Source organism: Solanum dulcamara, chromosome 4, assembly GCF_947179165.1.
Source record: "Solanum dulcamara chromosome 4, daSolDulc1.2, whole genome shotgun sequence".
Taxonomy (NCBI): Eukaryota; Viridiplantae; Streptophyta; class Magnoliopsida; order Solanales; family Solanaceae; genus Solanum; species Solanum dulcamara.
This window is the reverse complement of record NC_077240.1, coordinates 52,301,952-52,329,896: the sequence shown is the minus strand read 5'-3', so window position 1 is coordinate 52,329,896 and position 27,945 is coordinate 52,301,952. Positions and strand designations below refer to the sequence as shown.

At 38.7% G+C, this 27,945-nt stretch overlaps 1 protein-coding gene across 1 annotated transcript; it reads right to left on the bottom strand.

The window, feature by feature from the left end:
- On the bottom strand, window positions 1–26,656 carry LOC129887427 (uncharacterized). The gene is made up of 14 exons (XM_055962527.1): window positions 26,418–26,656; window positions 26,218–26,330; window positions 24,056–24,152; window positions 23,790–23,914; window positions 22,748–23,273; window positions 22,442–22,627; window positions 16,585–16,878; window positions 16,203–16,355; window positions 15,097–15,251; window positions 13,640–13,745; window positions 12,633–13,556; window positions 1,628–1,715; window positions 678–1,037; window positions 1–433 (listed from the first exon to the last, which is right to left on the bottom strand). The coding sequence occupies exons 1-14, from the start codon at window positions 26,520–26,522 to the stop codon at window positions 240–242; spliced, it is 3,426 nt and encodes a 1,141-aa protein (XP_055818502.1). The 5' UTR covers window positions 26,523–26,656; the 3' UTR covers window positions 1–239.
- Window positions 26,657–27,945: the final 1,289 nt, after the last annotated feature.

Below are 27,945 nucleotides of genomic sequence, written 5' to 3'. Positions count from 1 at the left end.
TTCAAAGAAAAACACCAAATAACATCATAGAAATCAGTTTGGTAACTAACATCAGACAAAGAAGTAATGTTTGTCACCTCTTTTGCGGTGATTTAGTAGGGGGCTAAGAAGCCATTTTCCCTAATTTGAAGATTTAAACATGTATTTAGATCAAAATTAAAACTCCAGCCTTATTTACATCGAATAAGGACCACCAACACTGTTACACTATTGTCATTGTATAGAAAGCTTTTCCTTGACTAGCTTTCTGCTTTGCTCGACTTCTTGCTTTTTTTTTGTTTTTGCTTCAGCTGAGTAAGGCCTGCAGATGTGATTTTGACATTACCCATAATTGCAGCAACAAGCTCAGGATCTGTGCATGCCTTCATCAACTCCTTCTCTCTGCTCGTAGCCTCAGGCATGTGACTAAACAAATTCATTGCCGTCTTGGCCGCTGCCAAAGGAGAAAAATTCTCAGTCCAACTAATTTTTTCCTACATCACCCAACAAAACGATAGCCAATAGAAAATAAAAGCCACGGCAATAAAAAAAAATGGTTCTAGTGAAACAGCATATAAATGAGAATATAAGCCAGAATCCTATGCATACTGCAGCAAAAGTATTTCAATTCAGCTTAAGACCTTAACAGACACAAGTAAAAATATTTTCCAAAAACAGTGATAACATTAAAGATGTACCTTTTCCCCTCTTAACAGTGCCTGGCACCAATTTCACGCGATATTTGTAAGACTGTATCGCATTATAGGGACCACAGACTGGCACAGCAAATAATAGAATATCATTTGGCAATGGATTTCCAGTCAAGTAGTCCACATCATTTAATTTCTCTCTCTCTTCTTCACCAATCTCATGGATATCCTCCTCCTCCATGAATATCCTGTCTTTGTCGTTAGCAGTATTACCCACATTGGTTAAAGAATGAGCATCCCCTCCATTCGATGTACTTTGCAGAGTCTCATCAGCATTTTCTTGACAATCCCGAGAGAGATGACCCACCTTTTTACACTTGTAACATATCTTTGCAGCATCTTCAAGTACTATAACCATAGAAACAAAATAAAATCACAAACTCAGTCAATAAAACACTCTCTACACATGTTGCAATGCTGTGTATTTATTTCAAATAACCCCTACTATCACCCTGCTTTCCCCCCAATCAATAACCAATAGCATACAATCCACAAGGCGCTTCCAAATAGGCAAGGTACAGATTTGGAAATTTACCGCTCTCGTTTATGGAAGTTCTTTTGGCATTATCTGTCCTAAGATACACTAAAATTCACAACAGATGTGAATAGCAATGTAAGTTACTTCCATTTAATGTACAACTCTACCACACTTTTTTTTTGTGTGGGAGAAATCAGATTTCTAAATCTAATGCCATGTGTCACTGAATAACTTCTATCAATTCCCACAAAAGTGTTTGACAAGAGAGACAGTACAGGCAAGTAAAAAATTTTGCTGCAATCAAACACAAACATAAATCAACATTTCATACTGCAGTCAAATGTAGAACAAGTAAACGTAAGATCCCACTTGGCAGAAATATTATATCTTTGCAGAAAGCCAATACAACTTACCACTGCTTTATTTTTCTAGTTTTTATATAAGCAGTCATAGAACTTACCAGTAGTTGCTTTTGCTCCCTTATCTGGCTCTGCATCAGCCTTTCCACTCTGGATTGTTTGGTCAGCCTTTTCTACTTTTCCAGCAGACTGCAATTACATTGGAACTGTAACTAATGCAAACATTGCTTGATAATGAAAATGCAAACATCTTGAAGAATTTCATATATGTACTCATTGGTAAGTTCATATACTTCTGATGGAAACCCAAGTGCCAAGTGTGAACAAGCACCAACTCGTGAACAGAAAAAGTGATGGTAAATGATAAGAGGAAATAACACAAAAGGAAAACAATGGATCATCTTTTCTTTTGAAGAGAAAGAAAAACAATAGATCATCAAATGCATGATCTGTGCCAAGTATGATAACAGGGATCAGCAACTCCTAGGTAGAGCTACCAGTGTAATGGGAATGAAAGCATCTAATCATGGATTGGTAATGCTCACTGGTAAACTTGAACAGAAAGTCGTGTTGGAGAACTTCTGGAAGTATATTGTAGTTGTGATGCGCAAAGGAAAAATAATCCCCACCCACCACATCCCACCAACCCTCCCCCAGCTTTTTAGAGAACAAAAGAAAAATAAAAGCTAACAAATGATACTGTTACAAACTTCTTCAAAGAAGATTTATAGATCTATCACCAGGAAGAAAGTCTAGTCAGGTTACAGGAAAGACCTTTGGAAGAAGGAAAAAGAGGCAGTGTCGGTGCATAGCATCAATAAGTCCCAACCAGAGAGTGAATTCTCTTCGATGAGAGGAAGGCATACTAACCAGACTAGATCAAATAAATTTTGAAACAACATCAAAAGTAATTTTTAAACGTAGATCCAATAAATTCAAGAAGTGATGAACTACCAAGTGTTGTTGGACAGATTTGAAGAAAAAGACGAGGAAAATACTCTAGACGGACAATATATCTTTTTTAGTTCATATATTTTGTAAAAGGAAGTTTGAGGTTGACAACTCAACTTTCTTCTTGGCTTTTATATGCTTGCACTACTTAAGCATCCTCATTTGTAATTTCATCATAGAGTGTATACCTAGAGAGAGAGAAAAAAAAAAAAGCAATTGCACTTGCTTGATGCAGGACTCATTCTACATTCACCTCCACTATGGTTGTATGAAAGTGTAATGACCTTGAGGGTGATTTTCGTAAATTTGTACAAAACACGCGTGAACAGTAACACGCGTGAACAGTAACACGCGTGAACAGTAACTTTTTGGGCAGAAAATGCCCCTTTCTTCTCATTTCAATATTTTTCAACATTTGTTTGAGTTCTTGAACTCCTTGAGGTGATTTGAGAAGAGATTTTCGAGGCAAAGTGTTGGGTAAGTGATTTTTGACCTAAAACCTTCCTTTTTCATTAAGTTTTTGACGATTTTAACTCTTAAATTTTAGTTTCAAACCCCAAAAATCCTTGTTTCTTCCCTAATCCGAATTTAAGGAAAATTGTGATTTCCAACTCGTTTTGAGCTCTATTTTTATGGGTTTTTCAACCATGAGTTCCTTATTACCAATAGAATGGGATTGTTCAATAAATTTACAGATTTGACCCTTTTCGAAAATAGTTAATTTTTGGACCATTTTACCCCCGGTTCCGAAACCTATCAATATGGGTGTCATTGGACTCCTTGTGACGTGTATGTTTCATTGTTGATAGTGGGTTGTCATTCCGAGCGCTGAATTCGAGAGTTACTTGTCCGGTGGAGGTATTCGAGTGCGGTTTCGGCAATTGAGGTAGGTTTGGCTATCTTTCTTTGAGATTGAGATGGGGTAATTAATCATTCATATGTTATAGACTTTGGGATGGGGTTGTAGTATGAGTTGAGAATGTTATATATATTATGATGTCCGTGTGGAGGCTTATTTATTAATGTGTTGCCGTGACGGGGTTTATTTGTATTACATAGCCCGTGTGGGGGCCTTATTTGTTATCTTATTTGCTTTGAGAGCATGTGAATTATGATTTGCCTAAGAGAGAGGCTTGAGTATATTATTTGACTTGTGATGCCGCCTGAGAGATTGAGTTGGGGGTTTTGAGCATACTTGAGTATTGAAATATTGTTGAGAAAGGGGTGAATATTTAAATGAAAGTGTGTTCTTCCCGTTACTATTTATTGAGGGTGAATATCATGTGTAGGTTAAGTTTTGAGAACTTTGAACATTATACCACATGTGAGTTGATTATTACTTCCATGCATATGTGTTTTGATGCATTCATCCTCATTCATCACATCATGAAACATGGGAAGTTGAGAAATATGGAAATTCTTTTTGAGAAAGAAAATGAAACACCTTTAAACCTTTGTATCTTGAGTCCCTGACCGAGGCAGTTTTCCGGTAGGGTAGTGGATGCATTGTGATCCCAACCTTTGTATCTTGAGTCCCTGACCGAGGTAGTTTTCCGGCAGGGTAGTGGATGCATTGTGATCCCTTGACCACGAGGAGGTGGCAAGGATAATGAGATATTGTGATTGAGGTATATGGTCTGCGAGACCCCCATGGGTCCTGCTTGGTAGCACAGCTCGGCAGGTGTATACGACAGGCTGTGCGACAGTCTTGATTCCACCGTACCACCACATCATTGCATCATCATATTGCATTGCATTGCATTGACATTTGTGCTGCTTGAATTATTTGATTAATTGTGATTATGAGTTGTTATTATACTTTATTCGTGCCACTATATATATAAACTGGCGGCACCGATGCCGAAGTGGGACTTTTCTATATGCAGGTGGAAGCGTTCCTTAGTTTATTTCATAGGTTTGATTAATTCCTTATACTCAGTCAGCTAAAACCTACTGAGTACATGTGAATTGTACTCACCCCTACTTCTGTGTCCCTTTTTGATGCAGATACTAGTCGGGGTACCCCACGTGGCAGTTAATATTCTAGCGGATTGTGTAATTCTCAGATTAGTGGTGAGGTCCCAGAATTCGGATCGTCACTAGTCTATCTTTATTTTTCAGTCTTTTGTATCATTCAGAGACTTATGTTGTATCTTCAGATTCGAACCTTGTATTAGATGCTCTTTATACTTATGACACCAGGTTTTGGGATAATTTCTTCATTGTTTTTTTTTCTTTTTATTTAAATCGTGGAATCACTTTCCTCTTTGGAAGTTTTGTATGAATTTTATTTTTAGGGTTACACATCAGATTGGGTTTTGAGATGTGTGCCATCATGACCTCAGTTTTTGGGTCGTGACAATTGGTATCAGAGCACTAGGTTCACCGGTCTTATAAGTTAAAGAGCAGGGTGTCTAGTAGAGTCTTGCGGATCGGTACGTAGACGTCCGTACTTATCTTCGAGAGGCTACAAGATACTTAATAGGAGAATTTCTTTCTTTTTACTCCCTTCGTGCGATTTATTCATATCAAGTGTTGTATACCTCTGATCTATTCCTTCTGCGCAGATGGTGAGGACTAGAGCCACAATTACTGAGGGTGAGGCTGCACCTGCTGCTCAAGCCCCAGTACGCGGGCGAGGTAGAGGACGTGGTGGAGTCAGGGGACGAGGCCGAGCAAGGGGAGCGGCACCTGCTCGTGGACGAGCTAGAGAGCTATCACCTGAGCCCATGTATGAGCATGAGGATGACTTAGAGCAGAAGACTGAGGAGGAGAGGCCATCCCAGCCTCCTGTGGTTCCCGATAGTACTCCGATGCTTCAAGAGCTATTGGTTCGATTATTGGCTAGACTGGATGGTGCTCCTACCTCTGGTATTATTTCAGGTACTATAGGTTCTCCTATCACAGTTGGTGCTACACCGCCAGTTCAGGGGCCTAGTGTAGGATTTCAGACTCCTGGTTCATCTTCAATGCCTTCTATTGCACCTCCGAGATTTGCAGCTCCGCCAGTTTCTGCTAATGCTGCCATGTCGGTAGCTGAGCAGAAGAGTTTTGAGAGGTTCGTTCGATTGGCACCTCCAAGGTTTGATGGTAAAGCCGGAGAGAAAGCCTATGACTTTTTGACTGAGTGTCAAGATAGGTTGTTCAACCTAGGCATTTTAGAGGCACATGGAGTTGCTTACACTTCATATCAATTTGCGGGAGTGGCCAAAGAATGGTGGAGGTCAGTTCTTGCTCGTAGACCTATTGGTTCTCCTATGATGAGTTGGGAACAGTTTACTGAGGTGTTCCTTGAGAGATTTGTGCCATATAGCCTTCGTGATCAGCGTAGGGATGAGTTTGACAGACTGGAGCAGGGCTCCTTATCTGTATCTGAGTACGAGACTCGCTTCCATGAGTTATCTCGTTATGCTATGTCGAGTATTCCCACCGAATTCGAGCGGATTCGCAAACTAGTGAAGGGATTCGCCGGTTATCTCCAGGAGGCTACAGCCTCTCTTGTATTGTCTGGGGGTACGTTTCAGAGTATTATTGATCATGCCAGGATGATAGAGAGTATCCGACGTGCTAGACAGGGCGGGGCCAAGAGGTTCCGTCGGCAGGGTCAATTCAGCGATCATTCCTCCAAGGGTAGAGAATATTCGGGTTCAGGAACCCATGGTTATCAGGGCAGACCAGTCCAGGCAGCTATTCAGGGTTCTTCGAGCTCCGGAGGTCGTTTTGACAATTCTAGTTATTCCCCACGGAGTTCAGGTCCTCGAGGTTGTTATGTGTGTGATGAGTTTGGGCATAAGGCCCAAGATTGCCCCAAACGTGCTCCTTCTAATGGACGGCCTGGGGCACCAGTTGTTCATTCTATAGATGCTCCAACTATTCGAGGTTCTTCGCAGAATACTAGAGGTGGCACCCATGGTGCTAGGGGTAGAGTACGAGGTGGTGCTCGTGGTGGTTCGCAGGCTAAGGGTGACCGTCAGTTATGCTATGCTATACCGGGTAGATATGAGGCAGAAGCCTCTGATGCAGTTATTACAGGTATTGTTCCAGTTTGCCATCGTTCTGCTTCAGTATTATTTGACCCAGGGTCTACCTATTCTTATGTGTCGAATTATTTTGATGTGGGTATTGATTATGTGAGTGAGTCCCTTATTGTGCCTATTACTATTTCTACCCCAATAGGTGAATCTTTAGTAGTGGATCGGGTATACAAGGGATGTTTGGTGATATTTTCGGGTAGAGAGACCCGTGCAGACTTGATTTTATTAGACATGCTTGATTTTGATGTGATACTGGGTATGGACTGGTTATCTCCTTATCATGCTATATTAGATTGTTATGCAAAGACCGTGACCTTAGCTTATCCCGGTTTACCTAGCTTAGTATGGAAGGGTAATCCGAGTTCATACCCTAAGGGGGTGATATCTTATATTCGTGCTCGTCGCTTGATGGATAAGGGTTGTTTGTCTTATTTGGCTCATGTACGTGATCTCACCACGGAGTCATCTCATATAGAGACTACGAGGGTGGTGAGAGAGTTTATGGATGTATTTCCTACAGACTTGCCGGGAGTTCCTCCTGATCGTGATATCGATTTTGTGATTGATTTGGAGCATGACACTAAACCCATCTCTATTTCTCCTTATCGGATGGCTCCGGCAGAATTGAAAGAGTTGAAAGAACAATTGGAAGATTTATTGAAGAAAGGGTTTATTAGACCTAGTGTATCACCGTGGGGTGCACCGGTTTTATTTGTGAAGAAGAAAGATGGTACTATGAGGATGTGTATTGACTATCGACAGTTGAACAAAGTCACTATCAAGAACAAGTATCCTCTCCCTCGCATTGATGATTTATTTGACCAGCTTCAAGGTGCATCGGTGTTCTCAAAGATTGATTTGAGGTCGGGTTACCATCAGTTGAGAGTTCGAGAATCTGACATCCCGAAGACTGCATTCAGGACTCGTTATGGGCATTATGAGTTTGTGGTTATGTCCTTCGGGTTGACTAATGCCCCGGCTGCTTTTATGGAGTTGATGAACCGGGTATTTCGACCTTATTTGGACTCGTTTGTGATTGTGTTTATTGATGACATCTTGGTTTATTCCAAGAATGAGGCGGATCATGTTAGGCATCTGAGGACAGTCCTTCAGAGATTGAGAGAGGAGAAGTTGTATGCAAAATTCTCCAAATGTGAGTTTTGGCTTGAGTCCGTGACATTCTTGGGTCATATAGTGACCAAGGATGGTATTATGGTTGATCCAGCCAAAGTTGCAGCGGTTCGTGATTGGGTTAGGCCTACTTCGGTTACCGAGATTCGGAGTTTTATTGGGTTGGCAGGCTACTATCGTCGGTTTGTTCAAGGATTCTCTTCTATTGCAGCCCCATTGACTAGGCTAACTCAAAAGACCGTGGCATTTCAGTGGACTGATGAGTGTGAGGCGAGCTTTCAAAAGCTCAAGGAATTATTGACTTCAGCACCTATTCTAGCCTTACCCGAGGAGGGCGTGGCATTTATTGTGTTTTGTGATGCTTCGGGAGTCGGCTTGGGTGGTGTATTGATGCAAAAAGGTAGAGTTATAGCTTATGCTTCTCGACAGTTGAAGGTACATGAGAAGAACTATCCTACCCACGACTTAGAGTTAGCAGCAGTGGTGTTTGTTCTGAAGTTGTGGAGGCATTATCTCTATGGAGTGCATTGCGAGGTCTATACTGACCACCGTAGCCTTAAGTATATCTTTTCTCAGCCGAATCTGAACATGCGGCAGCGTAGGTGGTTAGAGTTATTGAAAGACTATGACATTACCATACTTTATCATCCGGGCAAAGCTAATGTGGTAGCGGATGCCCTGAGTCGCAAAGCATCTAGCATGGGTAGTTTGGCCTTTCTTAAGGCTGTGGAGAGGCCTTTGGCGTTGGAGGTTCAGTCATTGGCTAGACAGTTGGTCCGACTGGATATTTCTACACATCATGGTATTTTGGCATTTGTGGAGGCTAGGTCTACTTTGATGGACCAGATTCGTACACACCAGTTTGAAGATGAAAAGTTGAGGGCCATTCGAGACAAAGTGTTGAGTGGTGAAGCAAAATCAGCCTCTCTTGATCAGGAAGGAGTTTTGAGGATTAATGGTCGCATTTGTGTGCCCAAGGTTAGTGAATGGGTACGTATGATATTAGAGGAGGCTCATTGTTCCAAGTATTCGATTCACCCGGGAGTGGCAAAGATGTTTCATGACTTGAAACAACATTATTGGTGGTGTGGCATGAAGAGAGACATTATTGATTTTGTGGCTAAGTGTCTAAATTGCCAACAAGTGAAGTATGAGCATCAGAAACCGGGTGGTCCTATGCAAAGGATGCCCATTCCTGAGTGGAAATGGGAGCGTATCACTATGGACTTCGTGTCTGGATTACCCATGGCATTGGGTAAGTATGACTCTGTCTGGGTGATTGTGGATCGATTGACCAAATCAGCCCATTTCCTTCCGGTGAAGACTAGCTACAATGCGGATCAGTTAGCTAGGATCTATCTTCGTGAGATTGTTAGGCTGCATGGGGTGCCTATCTCTATTGTATCGGATCGGGGTTCAGTGTTCACCTCTCACTTTTGGAAGGCATTACAGCGTGGTTTGGGTACGCGACTAGAGATGAGTTCAGCATTTCATCCCCAAACCGATGGTCAGTCTGAACGGACTATTCAGGTGTTGGAGGATATGCTTAGGGCCTGTGTGATTGATTTTGGTGCCCGATGGGACCAACACTTGCCCTTAGCAGAGTTTGCCTATAATAACAGTTATCACTCCAGCATTCAAATGGCACCATTTGAGGCATTGTATGGTCGTAGGTGTCGATCACCCATTGGATGGTTTGATTCTGTTGCGGTTGATGCATTGGATACTGACTTACTTAGGGATGCTGTGGAGCGGGTACGTTTGATTCAGGGTCGACTATTGACAGCTCAGAGTCGTCAGAAGAGTTATGCTGATAGGAGGGTTCGTCCCTTAGAGTTCATGGTGGGTGATTGCGTGTGGCTTAAAATATCGCCCATGAAGGGTGTGATGAGGTTCGGAAAGAAGGGCAAGCTTAGCCCAAGGTTTGTTGGCCCGTTTGAAATCCTGAGGAGAGTAGGTGGAGTGGCGTATAAGTTGGCCTTACCCCCTAAATTGTCAGCTGTCCATCCGGTGTTTCATGTTTCCATGCTTCGCAAGTACATACCGGATGAGTCTCATGTGATTTCTTATGATGCGGTAGAGTTGAGTCCGGATTTGACTTATGAGGAGGAGCCGACAGTTATTCTAGATAGGCGGCTTCGTAGACTCAGGACCAAGGAGGTCGCTTCGGTCAAGGTGCAGTGGCAGCATCGGCCTGCTGAGGAGGCGACTTGGGAGTTAGAGTCTGATATGCAGGCTCGATACCCTCAGCTTTTTGAGACCCCAGGTACTTTATTTTATCTTATGTTCGAGGACGAACATCCTTTTTAGTGGTGGATATTGTAATGACCTTGAGGGTGATTTTCGTAAATTTGTACAAAACACGCGTGAACAGTAACACGCGTGAACAGTAACACGCGTGAACAGTAACTTTTTGGGCAGAAAATGCCCCTTTCTTCTCATTTCAATATTTTTCAACATTTGTTTGAGTTCTTGAACTCCTTGAGGTGATTTGAGAAGAGATTTTCGAGGCAAAGTGTTGGGTAAGTGATTTTTGACCTAAAACCTTCCTTTTTCATTAAGTTTTTGACGATTTTAACTCTTAAATTTTAGTTTCAAACCCCAAAAATCCTTGTTTCTTCCCTAATCCGAATTTAAGGAAAATTGTGATTTCCAACTCGTTTTGAGCTCTATTTTTATGGGTTTTTCAACCATGAGTTCCTTATTACCAATAGAATGGGATTGTTCAATAAATTTACAGATTTGACCCTTTTCGAAAATAGTTAATTTTTGGACCATTTTACCCCCGGTTCCGAAACCTATCAATATGGGTGTCATTGGACTCCTTGTGACGTGTATGTTTCATTGTTGATAGTGGGTTGTCATTCCGAGCGCTGAATTCGAGAGTTACTTGTCCGGTGGAGGTATTCGAGTGCGGTTTCGGCAATTGAGGTAGGTTTGGCTATCTTTCTTTGAGATTGAGATGGGGTAATTAATCATTCATATGTTATAGACTTTGGGATGGGGTTGTAGTATGAGTTGAGAATGTTATATATATTATGATGTCCGTGTGGAGGCTTATTTATTAATGTGTTGCCGTGACGGGGTTTATTTGTATTACATAGCCCGTGTGGGGGCCTTATTTGTTATCTTATTTGCTTTGAGAGCATGTGAATTATGATTTGCCTAAGAGAGAGGCTTGAGTATATTATTTGACTTGTGATGCCGCCTGAGAGATTGAGTTGGGGGTTTTGAGCATACTTGAGTATTGAAATATTGTTGAGAAAGGGGTGAATATTTAAATGAAAGTGTGTTCTTCCCGTTACTATTTATTGAGGGTGAATATCATGTGTAGGTTAAGTTTTGAGAACTTTGAACATTATACCACATGTGAGTTGATTATTACTTCCATGCATATGTGTTTTGATGCATTCATCCTCATTCATCACATCATGAAACATGGGAAGTTGAGAAATATGGAAATTCTTTTTGAGAAAGAAAATGAAACACCTTTAAACCTTTGTATCTTGAGTCCCTGACCGAGGCAGTTTTCCGGTAGGGTAGTGGATGCATTGTGATCCCAACCTTTGTATCTTGAGTCCCTGACCGAGGTAGTTTTCCGGCAGGGTAGTGGATGCATTGTGATCCCTTGACCACGAGGAGGTGGCAAGGATAATGAGATATTGTGATTGAGGTATATGGTCTGCGAGACCCCCATGGGTCCTGCTTGGTAGCACAGCTCGGCAGGTGTATACGACAGGCTGTGCGACAGTCTTGATTCCACCGTACCACCACATCATTGCATCATCATATTGCATTGCATTGCATTGACATTTGTGCTGCTTGAATTATTTGATTAATTGTGATTATGAGTTGTTATTATACTTTATTCGTGCCACTATATATATAAACTGGCGGCACCGATGCCGAAGTGGGACTTTTCTATATGCAGGTGGAAGCGTTCCTTAGTTTATTTCATAGGTTTGATTAATTCCTTATACTCAGTCAGCTAAAACCTACTGAGTACATGTGAATTGTACTCACCCCTACTTCTGTGTCCCTTTTTGATGCAGATACTAGTCGGGGTACCCCACGTGGCAGTTAATATTCTAGCGGATTGTGTAATTCTCAGATTAGTGGTGAGGTCCCAGAATTCGGATCGTCACTAGTCTATCTTTATTTTTCAGTCTTTTGTATCATTCAGAGACTTATGTTGTATCTTCAGATTCGAACCTTGTATTAGATGCTCTTTATACTTATGACACCAGGTTTTGGGATAATTTCTTCATTGTTTTTTTTTCTTTTTATTTAAATCGTGGAATCACTTTCCTCTTTGGAAGTTTTGTATGAATTTTATTTTTAGGGTTACACATCAGATTGGGTTTTGAGATGTGTGCCATCATGACCTCAGTTTTTGGGTCGTGACAGAAAGAAATATGAGGCAAGGAAGGAGTATTGACCAAACAATATCAAATAAACTCCAAAAGCCACTTAAAGACTATTTGATGCACATGGCCCCCACCACGCCCACGTCATACAAAGAATTTCTTTTATATACCTGATTCATATTGTCTAGTTCACAAGACCCAAAAGAACTGTATGGAGAGGATCCAGAGAACAGGATCAGAGTAACTCAGTGAATGCTTTCTAAGAAGGGCTAGCATCTTCACCTTTGAAGCCTGACCTTTTCTTAGTGCACTCCAAACCCTATAACCACCCACTCTACTCAAAAAATGATGGGTTTTAAGAACACATTTACGTCGATGCAAATTGCAACCTATATCTGCCTCACTTGTATGATATCCCCAACTTTAGGTCATGTCGGTAAAACAAGACTCTTTACTTTATAAGGTAACAAGATAATCCTAGCAAAAGCTTTTCAAGTCCCAATGCAGGAGGCCACAGATTAAAATCATCATGCCTGCAAAAATGAGGAGCAGAAAAAAAGGAGCAAACCAGACCACTAGAAAATGAAACAATTATGAAAACACACACTGTTCATAATACTCACAGCCAGCAGAGCCATTCTAATACGACGCTCATCCTCATCCTGATCTGCATATTTCTCTTTTATCTTCTTAAGTTTACCCTTTTGTCCACGACTGACTTTCCCGCCACCAGACTTTGCTTTGTTTACATCTCCCTCACACTGCTTCAGAGTCTTCTGATTTTCTTCTGACTGCTTTCCTCGCACAGTGGGTGCACTCTCAGTGCTATCACTGCCTTTCTTAAGCTTTCTTCTTTCTGTTTTTGTAATATAAGGCTTTTCTCTCTGTGTTACTCTTTTTTCTTCCTCATCATGCTGCCCTGCAGATCCTAATAATGAAGAAGGGACCCCATGATTTTTAGTAGATGCAGTAGAAGATCCAATCTCAAGAGCTCTATCAATAAGATCCTCCAGCTGTGATGTCCCAGAAGTAGCCTTTATACCCAAAGAATCAGATGTACCATCATTATTAATGCAATTAACTTCAACAGAAGAGTTGACTAAATTTCTAGTTTGATCATCAGATATACTCAAGACGATATTGGATTGACCTTCAGAAGAAACATCCGAAACACTTGACCTATCCTTTGGCACATCTGTTATGTCTTGCATATCTACAACTGGTGTTCCCATTGATAACTCCTCCTCCGAGTCAGAATCAGGAATTGCTTTGGATGGCTCACCTTGTTCAGCATCATTTAATCCTTCCTCTTCACCTCTAACCCTCCTTTCATTCAAGTGAAACCCCAAAGAACTTTCATCCAGGCGAAACAATATTCCAAAGCCCATAACAAGAGGGTGTGGTGGAAGAAAATTCTTTTTATCGCGGATCATGAAACTTCCAACTGTTAGATATTCACCTGTAGGAGCAGTTTTACTGACCTGATGAGGATAAACCCACCAAGCACTAGTCACTATCTTTGAGTCCCAAGCCTGGCTTTGGCAAACCTACATAGCGATTCAGTAAACATCGTGAGGTTGTTGCTTCGCACCTACAGCAGACACAATAATATGAAATCTGCACAACTTACAGTGAAGCATCCCGCTTGGTTCAATGTGAGAGGAGGTATTGGCATCTCAGGTTTGTGATTCTTGATCACAGTGCTGGAAGCTCCATGGAGATCTGCATGGATGTACCTATTTCAAAGAAAATATTTCTAATAAAAAAAACACATAAAAAGGAACAAAAAGCCTACAAACTTAACCAGATTCACAACAATTTAGCTATCTGATGTCTTATAAAAACTAGACGTACATTAATTGGGAATTGATTAATCAGAATCAATGTACATACAGTTATTATTAAATTTAAAAAAGAAAAAGAAAAAGCGTGCTCAGTAGTCAGTATAAATGAATAGGTGGGATAAAAGGTATTGTAGCAAAAAAAAATTGGATCACTTCCGAAATCCCACCTTCCCCATCTTTCTTCTGTCAAACAACTATATTCGGATACAGAATACAAAGTTTCAACAATCTATTCCTCTAAATTGGTTATACTAAATGTTAAGGGAAATTCAGTTACTCCATTCTAGCGAATCAAATGTAATCCTTTCCTTTTTGGGTCATCATAAACTAATGTCTCTTTTCCAATAACTGAAAGTTTGAGAATAACACAACACAGCAAGTAACATCTCTAAACTCCAAACATTCTATCATATGACAGTGCGGCACAGAGTTTAAAACGTTAAGTTGACTCGTTTATTAGACATGAAGAAACTATTGAAGTAATGAATAAAAAGATAGCTTCATCATATCGTAGGTTAAGATTTGAATAGTAAAATAAATCTAAGTTCTTTAAAATTGTGAAAGTTATATAGAATAATAAGATTTCAAAATGGTGCAAAACATTTTGGAACGGCTCAGAAATGGAAAAAAGCATCATATATACTGAAACGGAAGGAGCATAACTTTTCGATGCATCAACATCTAAAAGTAAAAAGTAGCTTGCCGCCCTAATACGTTTTCCCAATAAACGTTTGATAAACCATACGTTTGATTGCCTTCTCAATTTTAACCAAAGCATCTTAAGTGGTTCTTAAGGGTGTATTTGGTACGAAGGAGAATATTTTCCATGGAAAATGTTTTCTTAGAAAACAAGTTGGTTTCTTACATATTTTCTAGTGTTTGGTAAGTAAGCAAACAAATGTTATCTCAATCGCATGTATATATAATTTAACAAAACACTATAGGAGTGGGAGGAGGTGGGATGGTCAAGGAGTAGGGGGTGGGGGCGTTGCGTGAGTGGAGAGGATACAATAAGCATAAAATGTCACTTATAGAACTTGTGTACCCTACTTCCATTAGGGAAGTCATTTTCCTTAATTTTAAGGAGCTTATTTTCCTAGAGAAAATGTTTTCCAAAAAATTTGTCCAACCAAACATGAAAAAATAAGAAAACATTTTCCAAACAATATTTTCCACCATACCAAATACACTCTTAATGTGGACTTGGATCATCTTGACACCCAATTAGGTATAATTAACTTACAGATCTCCCTTGGACATGTATCGCTTGACTATCATCTCATTCTGCTGTGCATCACGTCCACTTATGACTAGATAATTCTCACTACTGATGAACCAATTAAACTTCTCAAACCAGAGAACTTTGCGCATATGCGAAATCACAGCAACTGTCTTTTCCTGCATTTTTAATAGTGGAGACGAGAAGTGTTGTGTCATTCAACAGTACAAATAAACAGCCCCTCAGATGGGTATATTTCATCACAAACGAAAGTTCAAGTGTAACAATAGGCTTTTTTCACTTTACTTTCCTGTAACATATTCATCATCCGTCCATAAAAGAAACTATCTCTCTCTCTCTCTATATATATATATATATATATATGTAAAGCATATTCATGAACAGCAAAGTGCTTATATAAATTTAGAGGTTATACTGTACAGTAGGGTGTTCTAGTACAGGATATTAAATTCAGTTTTAAAGAAAGAATATTAATGTTTAGAGAGTCAAACAGACTAGGATATGTACATAATTTATTGAGCATATTTGTACTTAGTTTAGGACTATGTACAGACTTTATTGAGCATGTGTACCTAGTTTAGAGTCCTAATCTTCCCTGCACCCTTCCTAGAAGGTGGTTGGGATTTGGGTGCTCTTTAGTTGCTGTTACTTTGTGGCTTTTGGTTGTACTGGAATTTTGTTTGTTTGTGGTAATAATATTTACAGTCCATTTTTAAAAAAGTGCTAATATATGTCCTCAGTAAGATACTTTTTAGATAACTGTGGGGCCAACCGGCCAATCACTGAGCTAACAGTTCACTTTTGTTAATTTTACATTATCAGCTTCAATGAATGAAACACAGGCAACATACCATGAAACAAAGACGTATCCCAACATTGTATTCACACGAGATAAAAAGCAAAGAGTTCTATGCAGAAGATTTCTCGGAAATCACATCAACAAAAATTTCTATAACTTCCAATGGAGAACCCCAACATCATGTCTAGAAAGACCCCAGTAGATGGACTATCAAAAGTTCCTCTGACTAACAACCACTAAGAAGAAATAGAATTACTGAACGCCTAAACAACACAAAATGTAAATAGTCACTGGTCAGATTTTTGGCTACCTGAGACAGCTGGAGACGTGTCTTTCTCTCAGCAGCCTTGAATGCTTTTTCATGAGCAGTTACAGTCTTCTCTTGCTTGTTTTCTTGTCTTTTCTTCATTTCATACCACCGTCGAGCATTTGCATGGGCTGAAAGTGCCAGATCAACTTCAACCTACGAATAGAGAGCAAAACAATGGACACACAATTACTACCGCTCAGGCTCAAATCGCTATATTTCTTTAAAAAACCAATCACAAGCTTAAGTAAAAGACTTGAATCAACAATAATGCTGCACAAATAGTATATCTATTATATAGGTAGGTAAAAGAATTTGCCATGCTGAAATGTGCATTCTTAATTAGATCTTATAGAAAAGAAAAAGGAATTTCATGTCAGCATACCTTGTCTACTGGTTGTGTCTTTTCATCATCATCCATTTCATCAAGATTGTTGCTTAAGAGCAATGTCATGCAGTTTCTTTCAAGATGAAGCTTGTCAATAAGGCCAGCTACTGGATTTCCAGATCTTTTTTCCTCTTTCACCATTCGAGCCAAATCTTCCCAACTCATTCCATTAGCAAGAGCTACACGTACTGCTAAGATGGAAGCATCAACATCTTCCAAATTGTATTCTATCAACTCTGCCATCTTAATACAATGTTCAACTCCTTGCTTTAATGTTACAACACGGTTTTCCTGCATCATGTTGGAGAAGCTTTTGAACTCAAAAGTATAGTAGTACAAGATCCACTGAGACTGGACACTGATACAGAGTCAAATCAAAAAAAGCTATAGCAGTGTTGGCAGATTTGAATCATCAGAACGTTGCTAAAGTTTTCTATATTAATGGTCGACCCTGTTATTCTCTATCATGAATGCAAAGGAGCAAGCCTAATAATATGACATTATCCAGGCCGAAGTCATTCAACAAACTTAAACAGGAAATGACTAGGGTATTTCTTGCTTCCCAAGTCAAATAAAAAAAGAACTAGATGAAAGGAATCAGAAAAATAAAGGACTGCATTTTTTGTAGGTGAAAAAATAATTCTATTATCTAGGAGCCATTATGCTGATCTTAGAATCTTAAAAAACATAATTCAACCTCCTGCCCCTGCACTCACAAATCCCAAGAAAATTATTAAAAAGATAAAAGAAAAAGGTACTACCACTTTTTTTCAATAAAGCTGCCATGTATCCACGGGCTGAATTCTGAAATAAAGTAAATTTGTCCAATCCTCACACTATAGAACCTTTAAAAACCCTCCAAGAAAGGCAGTGAGCTAATCTACCTTGCCCTCAAACATCTATAACTAAATATATCTCTTTCCAGAAATGCATGCTGCTTCTTTTATACGTAAATTGCATGCTGTTGTTTATGACATCTTGCAATATATCTACACCATGGATTTCCTTGAAATTCGTTTGTCATCAGTTCAGCAGGATTATCTATTAAAAATCATCTCCAGTCCCCATGAGATTTCTTTCATTGGTACATACTTTAAGTGGAAGAAATAAGTAGGTTTCTTCGGAAAAATTCAACTCTAACCAAGAGAGTATCATTCTAAGCCTCTATGCATCTGTGAACAGTAAAACTTTAGATAGACTCGTAGAATTAGGCCGATAGAGATAAAAGATACCATGAAAACTATGGGGGCATTAGAAAATCTTATGGTCCTTTTAGTATTCCCACAGAGGTTTGGAAGTATCTTGGTGAGATCGGAGTAGAATGACTCACCAAGCTATTCAAAGCTATACTAAGAAGTGGTAGGATGCCAATGAATGGAGGAAGAGTACCCTGATTCCGATTTATAAAAACAGAGGAGATATTCAAAGTTGTGTGAACTACCATGCCATTAAACTCATGAGTCATATCATGGAACTATTTAAAAGAGTGATAGATATAGGCTAGGAATACAAGGAGGATACGAGAACCAGTTTGGATTTATACCCGGTAAATCTACAACAAAGGCTATATTCTAGCTAACTAGATTGAAGGAAATCTACCGCGAAAAGAAGAAAGATCTACCCATGGTGTTATTGAGCAAGAAAAATCATATAATAGAGTACCACAGAAGGTCCTAGTGGGTTACTGATAAGAAAGGAAGTCACATTAAATATACAAATGATATAAAGGACATGTAAGAAGGAGACATAAGAATAATAGTAGGTGATACAGAGGAGTTCCCCATAACAGTGGGTTTACACCAGGGATCGGCATTGACTCCTTTCTTGTTTACCTTAGTTATGGACGACCTAACCAACATAATACAAAATGAGGTCCTGTGGTGTATGATATTTGTTGATGATATTGTGTTAATTGATGAAACTAGCGAGGGTGTCAACCAAATACTTGAACTATGAAGAAGCAATTTAAAGAGCAACGGTTTTAGGATTAGTAGAAGTAAGACAGGATACAAGCATGGCAGGTTTAGTCATAGAGAAGTTGAGGTGAGACTAAACGGGATTGCGGTGCCAAACTGCAAATAATTTAGATATTTAGACTTGTTGTTTCAAGAGAATCGAATGATAGATGAAGATGTAACTCATAGGATTAAACCAGATGATTGAAATGGAGAAGTGCTACTGAGGGGTTATGTGATGGAAGGCGGCCTACTATAGTGAAAGTAGGTTTATAGAACAATTATAAGGTAGTGAATGTTGGGCTGCAAAAGTCCACATATCCACAAAATGAGTTTTGCAGAGATGTAGATGCTAAGATTAATATGCGATCATACCACATTAGACAAACATAAAAATGACCACATTTGCCAAAAGGTGCAACTAGCACGCATTGAGGATTAAATGCGCGAAGGTCACTTGAGATGTAGATGCTAAGATTGATATGCGGTCATACCACATTAGACAACCATAAAAATGACCACATTTGCCAAAAGGTGCAACTAGCACGCATTGAGGATTAAATGCGCGAAGGCCACTTGAGATGGTTTGAGCCTGTTTTGTGTTGACCTTCAGATGCACTGGTCCATAGCTGTGAAACTATGATAAGTGAAGGAATTAAAAGGGGGCGGAGTAGATCTAAAATCACATGGAAGGAAGTTGTCTCGAAAGGCCTACAAATGCTTGGTATCAATGTGGACTTAACAAGGGATAGGGCACAAGTGAGGAGAAAAGATCCTTATAGATGATAGCTACTAGTTGAGAATAGGTTTTACACTACTTAGAAAACTTCTAATATCATTATTTATAATTATTTATCATTATTATTATTATTATTATTGTGAGAAATATAGGAGAAAAATATTATTGAATTGTGTATCTACATTATTGCACGGAGACCCTATTTAAAGACACTACAATACAATCCTTTACCATGTATGATACTATTTATTGTTTCTATTCCTTTTCTAATCCTAGTTCTGTCTTAGAAAAATTTGATATATCTACTCTTCAATGTCGATGTCTTAGATATGCCCATAGTATGAAAGTTTTGCTCTCTGGTGGATGATCTTTCTCCCAAAGGGGTTCTATCAAACTAATGCATATGCCTGAAACCAATATTTGGTATATGGGGAAGAAAGAGTATTAATTGGGCTAGGAGTCAATTAGATTGCTTAAATAGAATTCCCGAGCTACCTACAGAACAACTATCGAGTTAGTTTTGCTATTTCGAAAGAAGTATGATGTTTCCTTGTTAGAAAAGAAGTTTACTTTTCTCATCAATCTTCTTTCCTCTAGCTCGTCTTTAGCTCTGTCCATTTACATGATGCCTAGTTGAGGCCTTCTTATTATTACCACCTTTTTTATGACCAAGAAATCCTACAGGATCAGTGCAGCATGGTTCAAAATTCGGTGGATAATAGGCTCGCCCCTCTACCCTCCTCGACTTAAATATCAGGCTTTTGTCTGTGGAAGGGTCTGAACTCATGAACTGCGCTTAACCCACACACTACTTGCCCCTCTCTTACCACTAGACCAAAACCCTAGGAGCTTCTTCTTATTACCACCATTTTGTTCCTTCTATTATTATGTTGTTCAGCTTATGAGACTTTCATTGTGGTTTATCTGGTTCTCATTTAGAGTCAAGGTGGTACCCAATCGATTCTGCCTTCTGATGGTTCCATTTCATTGGAGGGCCCAATTCGTTGAATGATTTTTGTCGGCATATGTCCTCCATTTTTAAGCATCCTAGGAATGAAACAAAATTGTTGACTTAAAAAGACTACTCGTATTAGGTTGAATTTTGAAGGACACTTCTTATGCTTTTGAATTATCCAAGTGTCCATGGGATCTGCTCATCTTTCAATGGGACTAAAGAACTTTTCCTAGAAGCTAGGTGAGCTGCGATGATATGTAGGAAAGATAAAAACGAAAATGATCCGATACTTTTTCTTTCACATTTTTCAGAGTGCTTGTTCTCTTTGCCCCACCTTCCTCATTTTGATCCTTTAGTCAAATTGATGTTCTTGGATGCCACCTGCTATGCTGTTTCATGTACCCCCGCAGTAGTATCTACATAAGAAGGCTTGAACATATCAAAGTAATAAGGGAAGAGGGATCAACTAGTTGAGCACTATCATGTTACACAGGATCATTTGCTGACTGATATCACCGGAAAGAAGCATGGAACTACGCAAATCAAATCTGAGGAGTCACCGAAAAGACAACACGGTGCTATGCAACTAAGATATGACAAAGTAGTTCGAAAAAATCCACGGTACTACGCAAATTAAATATGAGAAGTAATCCGGAGAGATGCATTGTACTACGCAAATTGGATAGGAGAAAGTAGCGACCGGAAAGATGGCACGGTGCTACACAAATTAGATATGAGAAAGTAGTCATTGGAAAGACGCACGGTACTAAACAAATTAGATATGAAAAAGTAGTCACCGGAAAGATGCACGGTGCTACACAAATTGGATATGAGAAAGTAGTCAGAAAGATGGTACAGTGCTACACAAACACTGACAGATATCGGGTTGACGCAAAACAACCTTAGAAAGTCACTAGAAATTGATGCACGATAACATGTCTGACTGAGATCTCTTCCCCTAAATATGGGGTTCATACATATATAATTGGCGGTACTTTTATTAACATAATCATTCGCCAAACTGGCGGCATATATGGGTAATAGCCGCCCGTAGGCAGCAGAAGCTGTTTGATTCTCTACCAAGATTGTAGAGGCTCTGATACCATGTGAGAAATATAAGAGAAAAATATTATTGAATTGTGTATCTACATTATTACACAGAGACCCTATTTATAGACACTACAATACAATCATTTACCAAGTTCCTAATCCTAGTCTAAGTAGAATTGTATATACCTATTCCTATTCTAACAATTATTATTATTATTATTTATGTATATATTTTGACTTTTTTTAGAAGATAAAAAAAAATTAATATATAATTAAACAATAGTCTCTCTATTTCAATTTGTTTGTCTAACTTTCCTTTTTAGTCCATTTCAAAAAAGAATGTCTTTCTTTTTTGGCAACTCTTTAATTCTAACTTTCCACACATGGCATGTTTAAGACCACGAGATAAAAGAGCATTTTGGTACATTGTACATATCTTTAGTTTGAGACCACACAATTCAAAAGTCTTCTTTACTTTCTTAAACTCCGTGACAAGTCAAATCTTTTTTTTTCTTTTTTTTTTTCAAAAAAAAAAAAATTAACCAAAGGGAGTAATAGTAATAATATTGTACTTTAATTTTATTTAGTACACTGATGATATGAAATGAGCCTAAATGAAGAAGTGAGGATTTATAGCTGACTGAATAGTAGTTATTTTGAAGGGGAGCCTTGGAGTAACTGGTAAAGTTGCTGCCATGTGACCAGGAGGTCACGGGTTCAAGCCTTGGAAACAGCCTCTGGCAGAAATGCAAGGTAAGGCTGCGTACAATAGACCCTTGTGGTCGGGCCCTTCCCCGGACCCTGCGCATAGCGGGAGCTTAAGTGCACCGGGCTGCCCTTTTTTTTTTTTGAATAGTAGTTATTTTCATTGTTGGTGTCTTCAGAAGAAAATTGCCATATCCAACTTATTTCTTCCATTTAAAGTATGTACCACTTATCCATTCATTAAACCATCACCTGCATGCTTACTCCAATCCTTTATTGCCATTTGAAACCAACTCTGGCTCATGAACTTATTCTCAAGATTAACCAGCATATTCACGGAGGAATTCAAGAAAGCAAGTATTCACAGGCTAAAACGCATTCTCCCCAGAATAATTGAGAGCAACCAACTGAAATGCTTCATGAAGATTAAAGAATAGATGTGACGCAGACCTGATCAGTGCGGATCTTATTAAGTTTCTGCATTGCAGTGCCTTCTTTGGACTTTTGCTGTTGTTCAGAACGTTGACTTTCAATCTTACTGTAGAACTCATCCAACGCTGCATCAAATGTCTCATACTTCATAAAATCCCGACACTTAAGCTGATTCAGTAGCAGCGGGCAGAACTCATCATATATCTGCAGAAAAGAAAGTCTCAATAAATCACTCTTCTGAAACTATATAGGTCCAGAAAAGAAAAATAAATGATCACAGCCTCACAGGGTTAAAAATCTCAAAATATAGGATAACTGTAAAACCTTCTCAGAAGAATCGCACATGTTGGAATCCTTTTTAGACAAAGCCTTTTGCTGCATTAAGATGTAGCCTTCTGGAACTTTCTCACCCAGTATAATGTCCTCCAGCCAGTCTTCAAACTGCTTAACCGCCTCTGTCAAAGAAAGAAGCGTATTGTCTTCTGATTTGAAACCTGTGTCAATCTTTGTATTTGGAACCAAGCCAGCATCCAGAATAATGTGTTCAGAAAGTGCTGGACCATAACCTAGTGCCTCCCCAAGAACCACTTTCAGTGTTGGTGACTTCGCATGTGCACCATCGTTCCCTTTTTTAGTAGCTTTAATGCTTTTTTGGTTATCCCGCTTTTGTTGAGGAACATCAGATCCATCATTCCCCCATTCATTATCTTCCACATGTTCAATTTTATCAGTCTGGGCTGCAGACATCAAGGCTTCCTGCAACTTTTCAGTAGTTGTCCGTTTAAAGACACGGCATATTTCAACTGGATATCGATGGCGAGACATAATAGCAAGACCTTTATCATCATCCCTGCATATGTGTGAGTTACATGTAGAAGCAAGCTTTGCAAAATTCATGCCCACAACAATCCTATATGATGTCAAATTGAGTTGCAAAATTATATCCAGAGACTGCAAAGATCTAGGTTTATGGATTGATAATTTGTACTCAAAGTTGAAGTTGATGCATCTCAAAGAAGCACATAAGAAAAAAAAAATCAAGATACCTGCTAGCAGAAGGGCTTAAATCCGAATTTTTTACATTCCAGAAGAGGACAAACAAAATGAGTCATTTGTGAAACCATGCACAGCAGTATCAAACAGTTTTTTCTAGTAAACAGAATCCTAACTGATCGAAATAGTTGAACCAACCAATAGGCTTCATCTTCAGAAATCTTCTGACAGAATTTCATAGGGAAAGGAGATTTTGAAGAAAAATGGCAACAGAAAACATATATTGTCTGCATAGACATTTACGTTGATCCATTACATAGACATGTTAAGATGAAGGAGAAAAAGTTAGCAAAATAAAAGGCAAATAATTTACCTGTGTGACCGTAGGAGAGTCATGACCATGAAGTCAGAATCCGTAAGGAGTATATTTCCTTGGGCATATAGTTCTAATATCACATAATGAGCATTGACACCTAGTCCAAACTGAAAGAGAACTATCTGAACCCAAAAGGAAAAAAGAAAGGATAAGATAAAAGATCACGAAATTAACCACTAATTGAAAGAACAAGGACAAATGGAAATTCCCAAAGAATAAAATTAACACAATGCTATGATAGAACCATAGCATATGCAGTATACCCTGTCATAACCAAGTTGCCGCACATCCTCAAGCCTTCTCATCCTTATATGCTTCCTCAATTTAAGTGTAAATCCAGATGGAGTGTTACTTTTGTCCCTAAAAGACATTCGAAAATAGAACTTCAGAAAATAAACAAATTGAAATAAGCTCAGCATATAGAATCCTATTGCATATATCATTGATCAAAAAGGAAGTAATGCACTTTCCATGAAGAATCAACTAAGGTTTACAACCATTAAAACATCAGAGCTTATGTTTCTAAATTATTTATATCCTAACTTGGACTTCCTACTTGTATATTAATAACAACAACTACACCTCAATCCCAACTAGTTGGGATCAACAAATCCTCTATATCCATTCTGTTCTATTCGTACCCATTCAATTCCAATTTAAGTAAATAACTTGACTTGGCAAATTAGGAATTCTCTAAAACTATGGGCCCTTATCCGGACCTAATGTAAATTAAACTCGACTTTGTATGTTTCAGGGTATGTATCTTCACTTATCAAGAGATTATTATTTTTTTTGAAATCTAAAAAAAAAAAGAGAATTAAATGCACTGAAATAATCCAAAGCATATTTCATATTTGTACTTGAGTTTCTTTTCAGTGCATTTAGTATTTTTTTAAAAACAATACAAATAAACTAAAAATTGTCAACTAGTTCTTGATTGAGGCATAGTTGATTTATTCATTGACTTATATCCCGACTTGGACTTTCTCTTATTATGCTAAATGCAGAAAATGAGGGATATATATCATGGGCTTTATAGGAATGTGTGCTTGAAACAATGACATGCAAAGTTCTACAGAATGGTTGTTAGACCAGCGTTGTTATATGGAGTGGAGTGCTGCCAGTAAAGAACTCTCATGTTCAGAAGATGCATGTTGCGGAAATGAGAATGTTGAGATGGATGTGTGGACACACTAGGAGTGATAAGATCAGGAATGAGGTTATTCGAGAGAAGGTGAGAGTGGCATTCGTGGTCGACAAGATGAGAGAAGTGAGACTGAGATGGTTTGGGCATGTGCAAAGGAGGGGTGTCGACGCACCAGTTAGGAGGTGCGAGTGGTTGGATTTGGGGGCTACGTGGAGGGATAGGGGTAGACTGAAAAAGTATTGGAGAAAGGTAATTAGACAAGATATGGCAGTACTCCATATCACCGAGGACATGACCTTAGATAGAAAAGAGTGAAGGTCGCGAATTAGGGTAGAAGGTTAGTAGTAATAGAATGGTGTCTTAACGTGTGTCGATTTAGGGTGGCCGTAGGTCTAGGCGTGCCTTTATAGTTGTGTTGCTATTGCCTTTGATTATTGCAGTACTTTGCTATAGTTATTATTCTTGTCTTGTAAATTTTGCATTGCATTTTTATTTTTATTTTTATTTTTATTTCTATTTTTACTTTTTATTTATTTATTTTTTTATTTTTTATTTTTTCTTTACACTATATACATTGTTTTTTTCTCTACGCTATATACATTGTTTTTTTCTCTCGTACTTGGAACTGTGACTTTCGAGCCGAGGGTCTTTCGGAAGCAGCCTCTCTATCTCCATGAGGTAGTGATAAGGTCTATGTAGATCCTACCCTCCCCAGACCTCACTTGTAGGATTTCACTGGGTTGTTGTTGTTGTTGTTGTTGTAAAGTCATCCCAACAAAAAGCAGCCAGTTCTTTGAATCTCAACTTTGAAGGTTGGATAAATATGATATTTATTGTATATTAGATACTGAAATTAGTTACTTTCATTGCAATTTCATATCTATTGGTGTTTTTTAGTGTGTGCACTTCTTGCTTTTTTGCTTCAAGCCCCTTGGATCATGTTACTTTTTGGCCTTTTTCTGCTTTTTAAAAGGTAGGCTAAATGTGTTAATTTGCCCTGGTGCTTGAAGTGGCAAAGTTGGAGAGACATGTAACTTAGGATCCCTCGAGCTTCAACGGATACAGTTGGTCCTAAGGGTTGGCCCTATACTGATTTCTAGGTCATCAAAAGAAAAAATTAAGTCACTGGCTAAATGAACCAAAAACAAAACAAACAAATTTCATATTTTTCTAATTTTTATACTGAAGTAGCTATTAAAAAAAAAAACTAAATACACTGAAAATTATCAAAATCAAATTTCATGCTTTCCATACAAAAGGAGAAAAGTGTATAGCTACCGAAGATAAGCAGTGGTATGCAAGCGGACGCCACTTTCCATGAGCAATAAAACCTTCTCACTCTCCCCTGATTCAGTAATTCCACTGCTGTTCATGAGCTTAAACACATAGGTCTGCAATCCCAACACAAACAAGAAATATCAACCAAACCAATCGCGGTTGGCATAAAAATGAGAAAGAAAAGAAATGAGAATGGGAACCTTTGGGGAAAGATCATAAACGTTGGAGCAGCGCATCCCGATTAAGCGACGCAAGCATTTGACCTCTGCGGCCACATCCGCCGTGTTCATTCGCACCTTCACCATTTCGATTACAAGACTTGATTATTCGTTGCTTCTACAATAGACACACAAAAGGATTCTCTATTAGCGGATTTTGATTCTTGAGCTAACTCAAGACACCATTGAATGGACATCCATATATAGGTATCCCTTAAAACCAGAAGGAGTGTCGGAGGAAAAAGAAAGCGTGCTCCTCAAGGGTCGGGCCGGGTCGGGTCGGGCCACCTCCTTGCACTTTTTTTTTTTTTAATCTTTAGGCCTTTCTAACAAATTTATGATTCTTTCGCGTACAAAGATAGTTCCCTTTTTAGTTTGCCCTTTTTAATAGAGGAAATTTCATAAATAGCTACTATAAGATTACTTTTTGGTTTGCCTTTTTTAATACAGGAAATTTCATAAATGATTATTATAAGTATCTAAATTATGTTTTTTAGCTATAATTTGCATATTTATGGATTGTAGCTATAGTTTAAGTTGTTTCGTTTATATAATTTGCGGGTTTGTTGTTATACTCCAGAAATTACAAAAATATCCTAAGAGGATAGCGCACTCGCATAACGTATCGTCCCTAATATTTTTGGCCAATCTGAGGCCGAAATATTGATAAGGGGAAAATTCATGTGGGAAAGTGGTTCCGGTTGAATTTTAGGCCAACCAAATCAAAAGATAGTTTTGTGGAGCAAAACTACAATTCTAGAAGAGTACGCGATTAGTTAGTGTCGCGTACTTGGTCAATCCCAGTTAAAATCACCGTAGAAATTTTTCAAAAAAAATAAACTATGAGGGAACAAGTCCGCGCCGCGCACTTGTCCCCCCACATGCTAAATTTTTGGTCCATTTCCAAATTTGATGAGGGACATTTTGATCTTTTCGCCACCCATCCTATACTTAACACACATCATTTTGAGGTCGTTTTCGATCCCATATCAATTCCTAAGCGTAATTTTTCTATCATTTACGCTCTTAAACTTTGAGAACTAGGGCTGAGGAGGAAAAAAAGGGTAGGGTTCAAAGGATACAAGTCAAATCTTCACAGTTTGATTGTCTAATCTTTGTTCCAGGTATGTAAGGCTAAACTAAAGCATGGACCTTGTTCTCCCATGTGCCCCATGATTGTGATAGGTTGATTTGTGAATGAATTGAGTCCCTGTGATTGTGTTTCTTGAGAATTTCCTTAAATTTAATATATCTTACATAATATTGCATAATTGATGTTTTCCACGAACTTGTTTCTTAAACAAATGATTTAAACTACTTATTTCATGAACTCTAATAGTATTTTGATTAATATTGGATATATAATATCTAAGGATTGAGTCTAGAGTCTTGAACTTGTAATTGCGTGATTGTGACTGGGATGTGAACATGATGATAGTCTTGATGAAACTTGATAGTCCTTTATATCTTTATAATTGAACCCAATTGAATGGTTTCAACTGAATGTTTA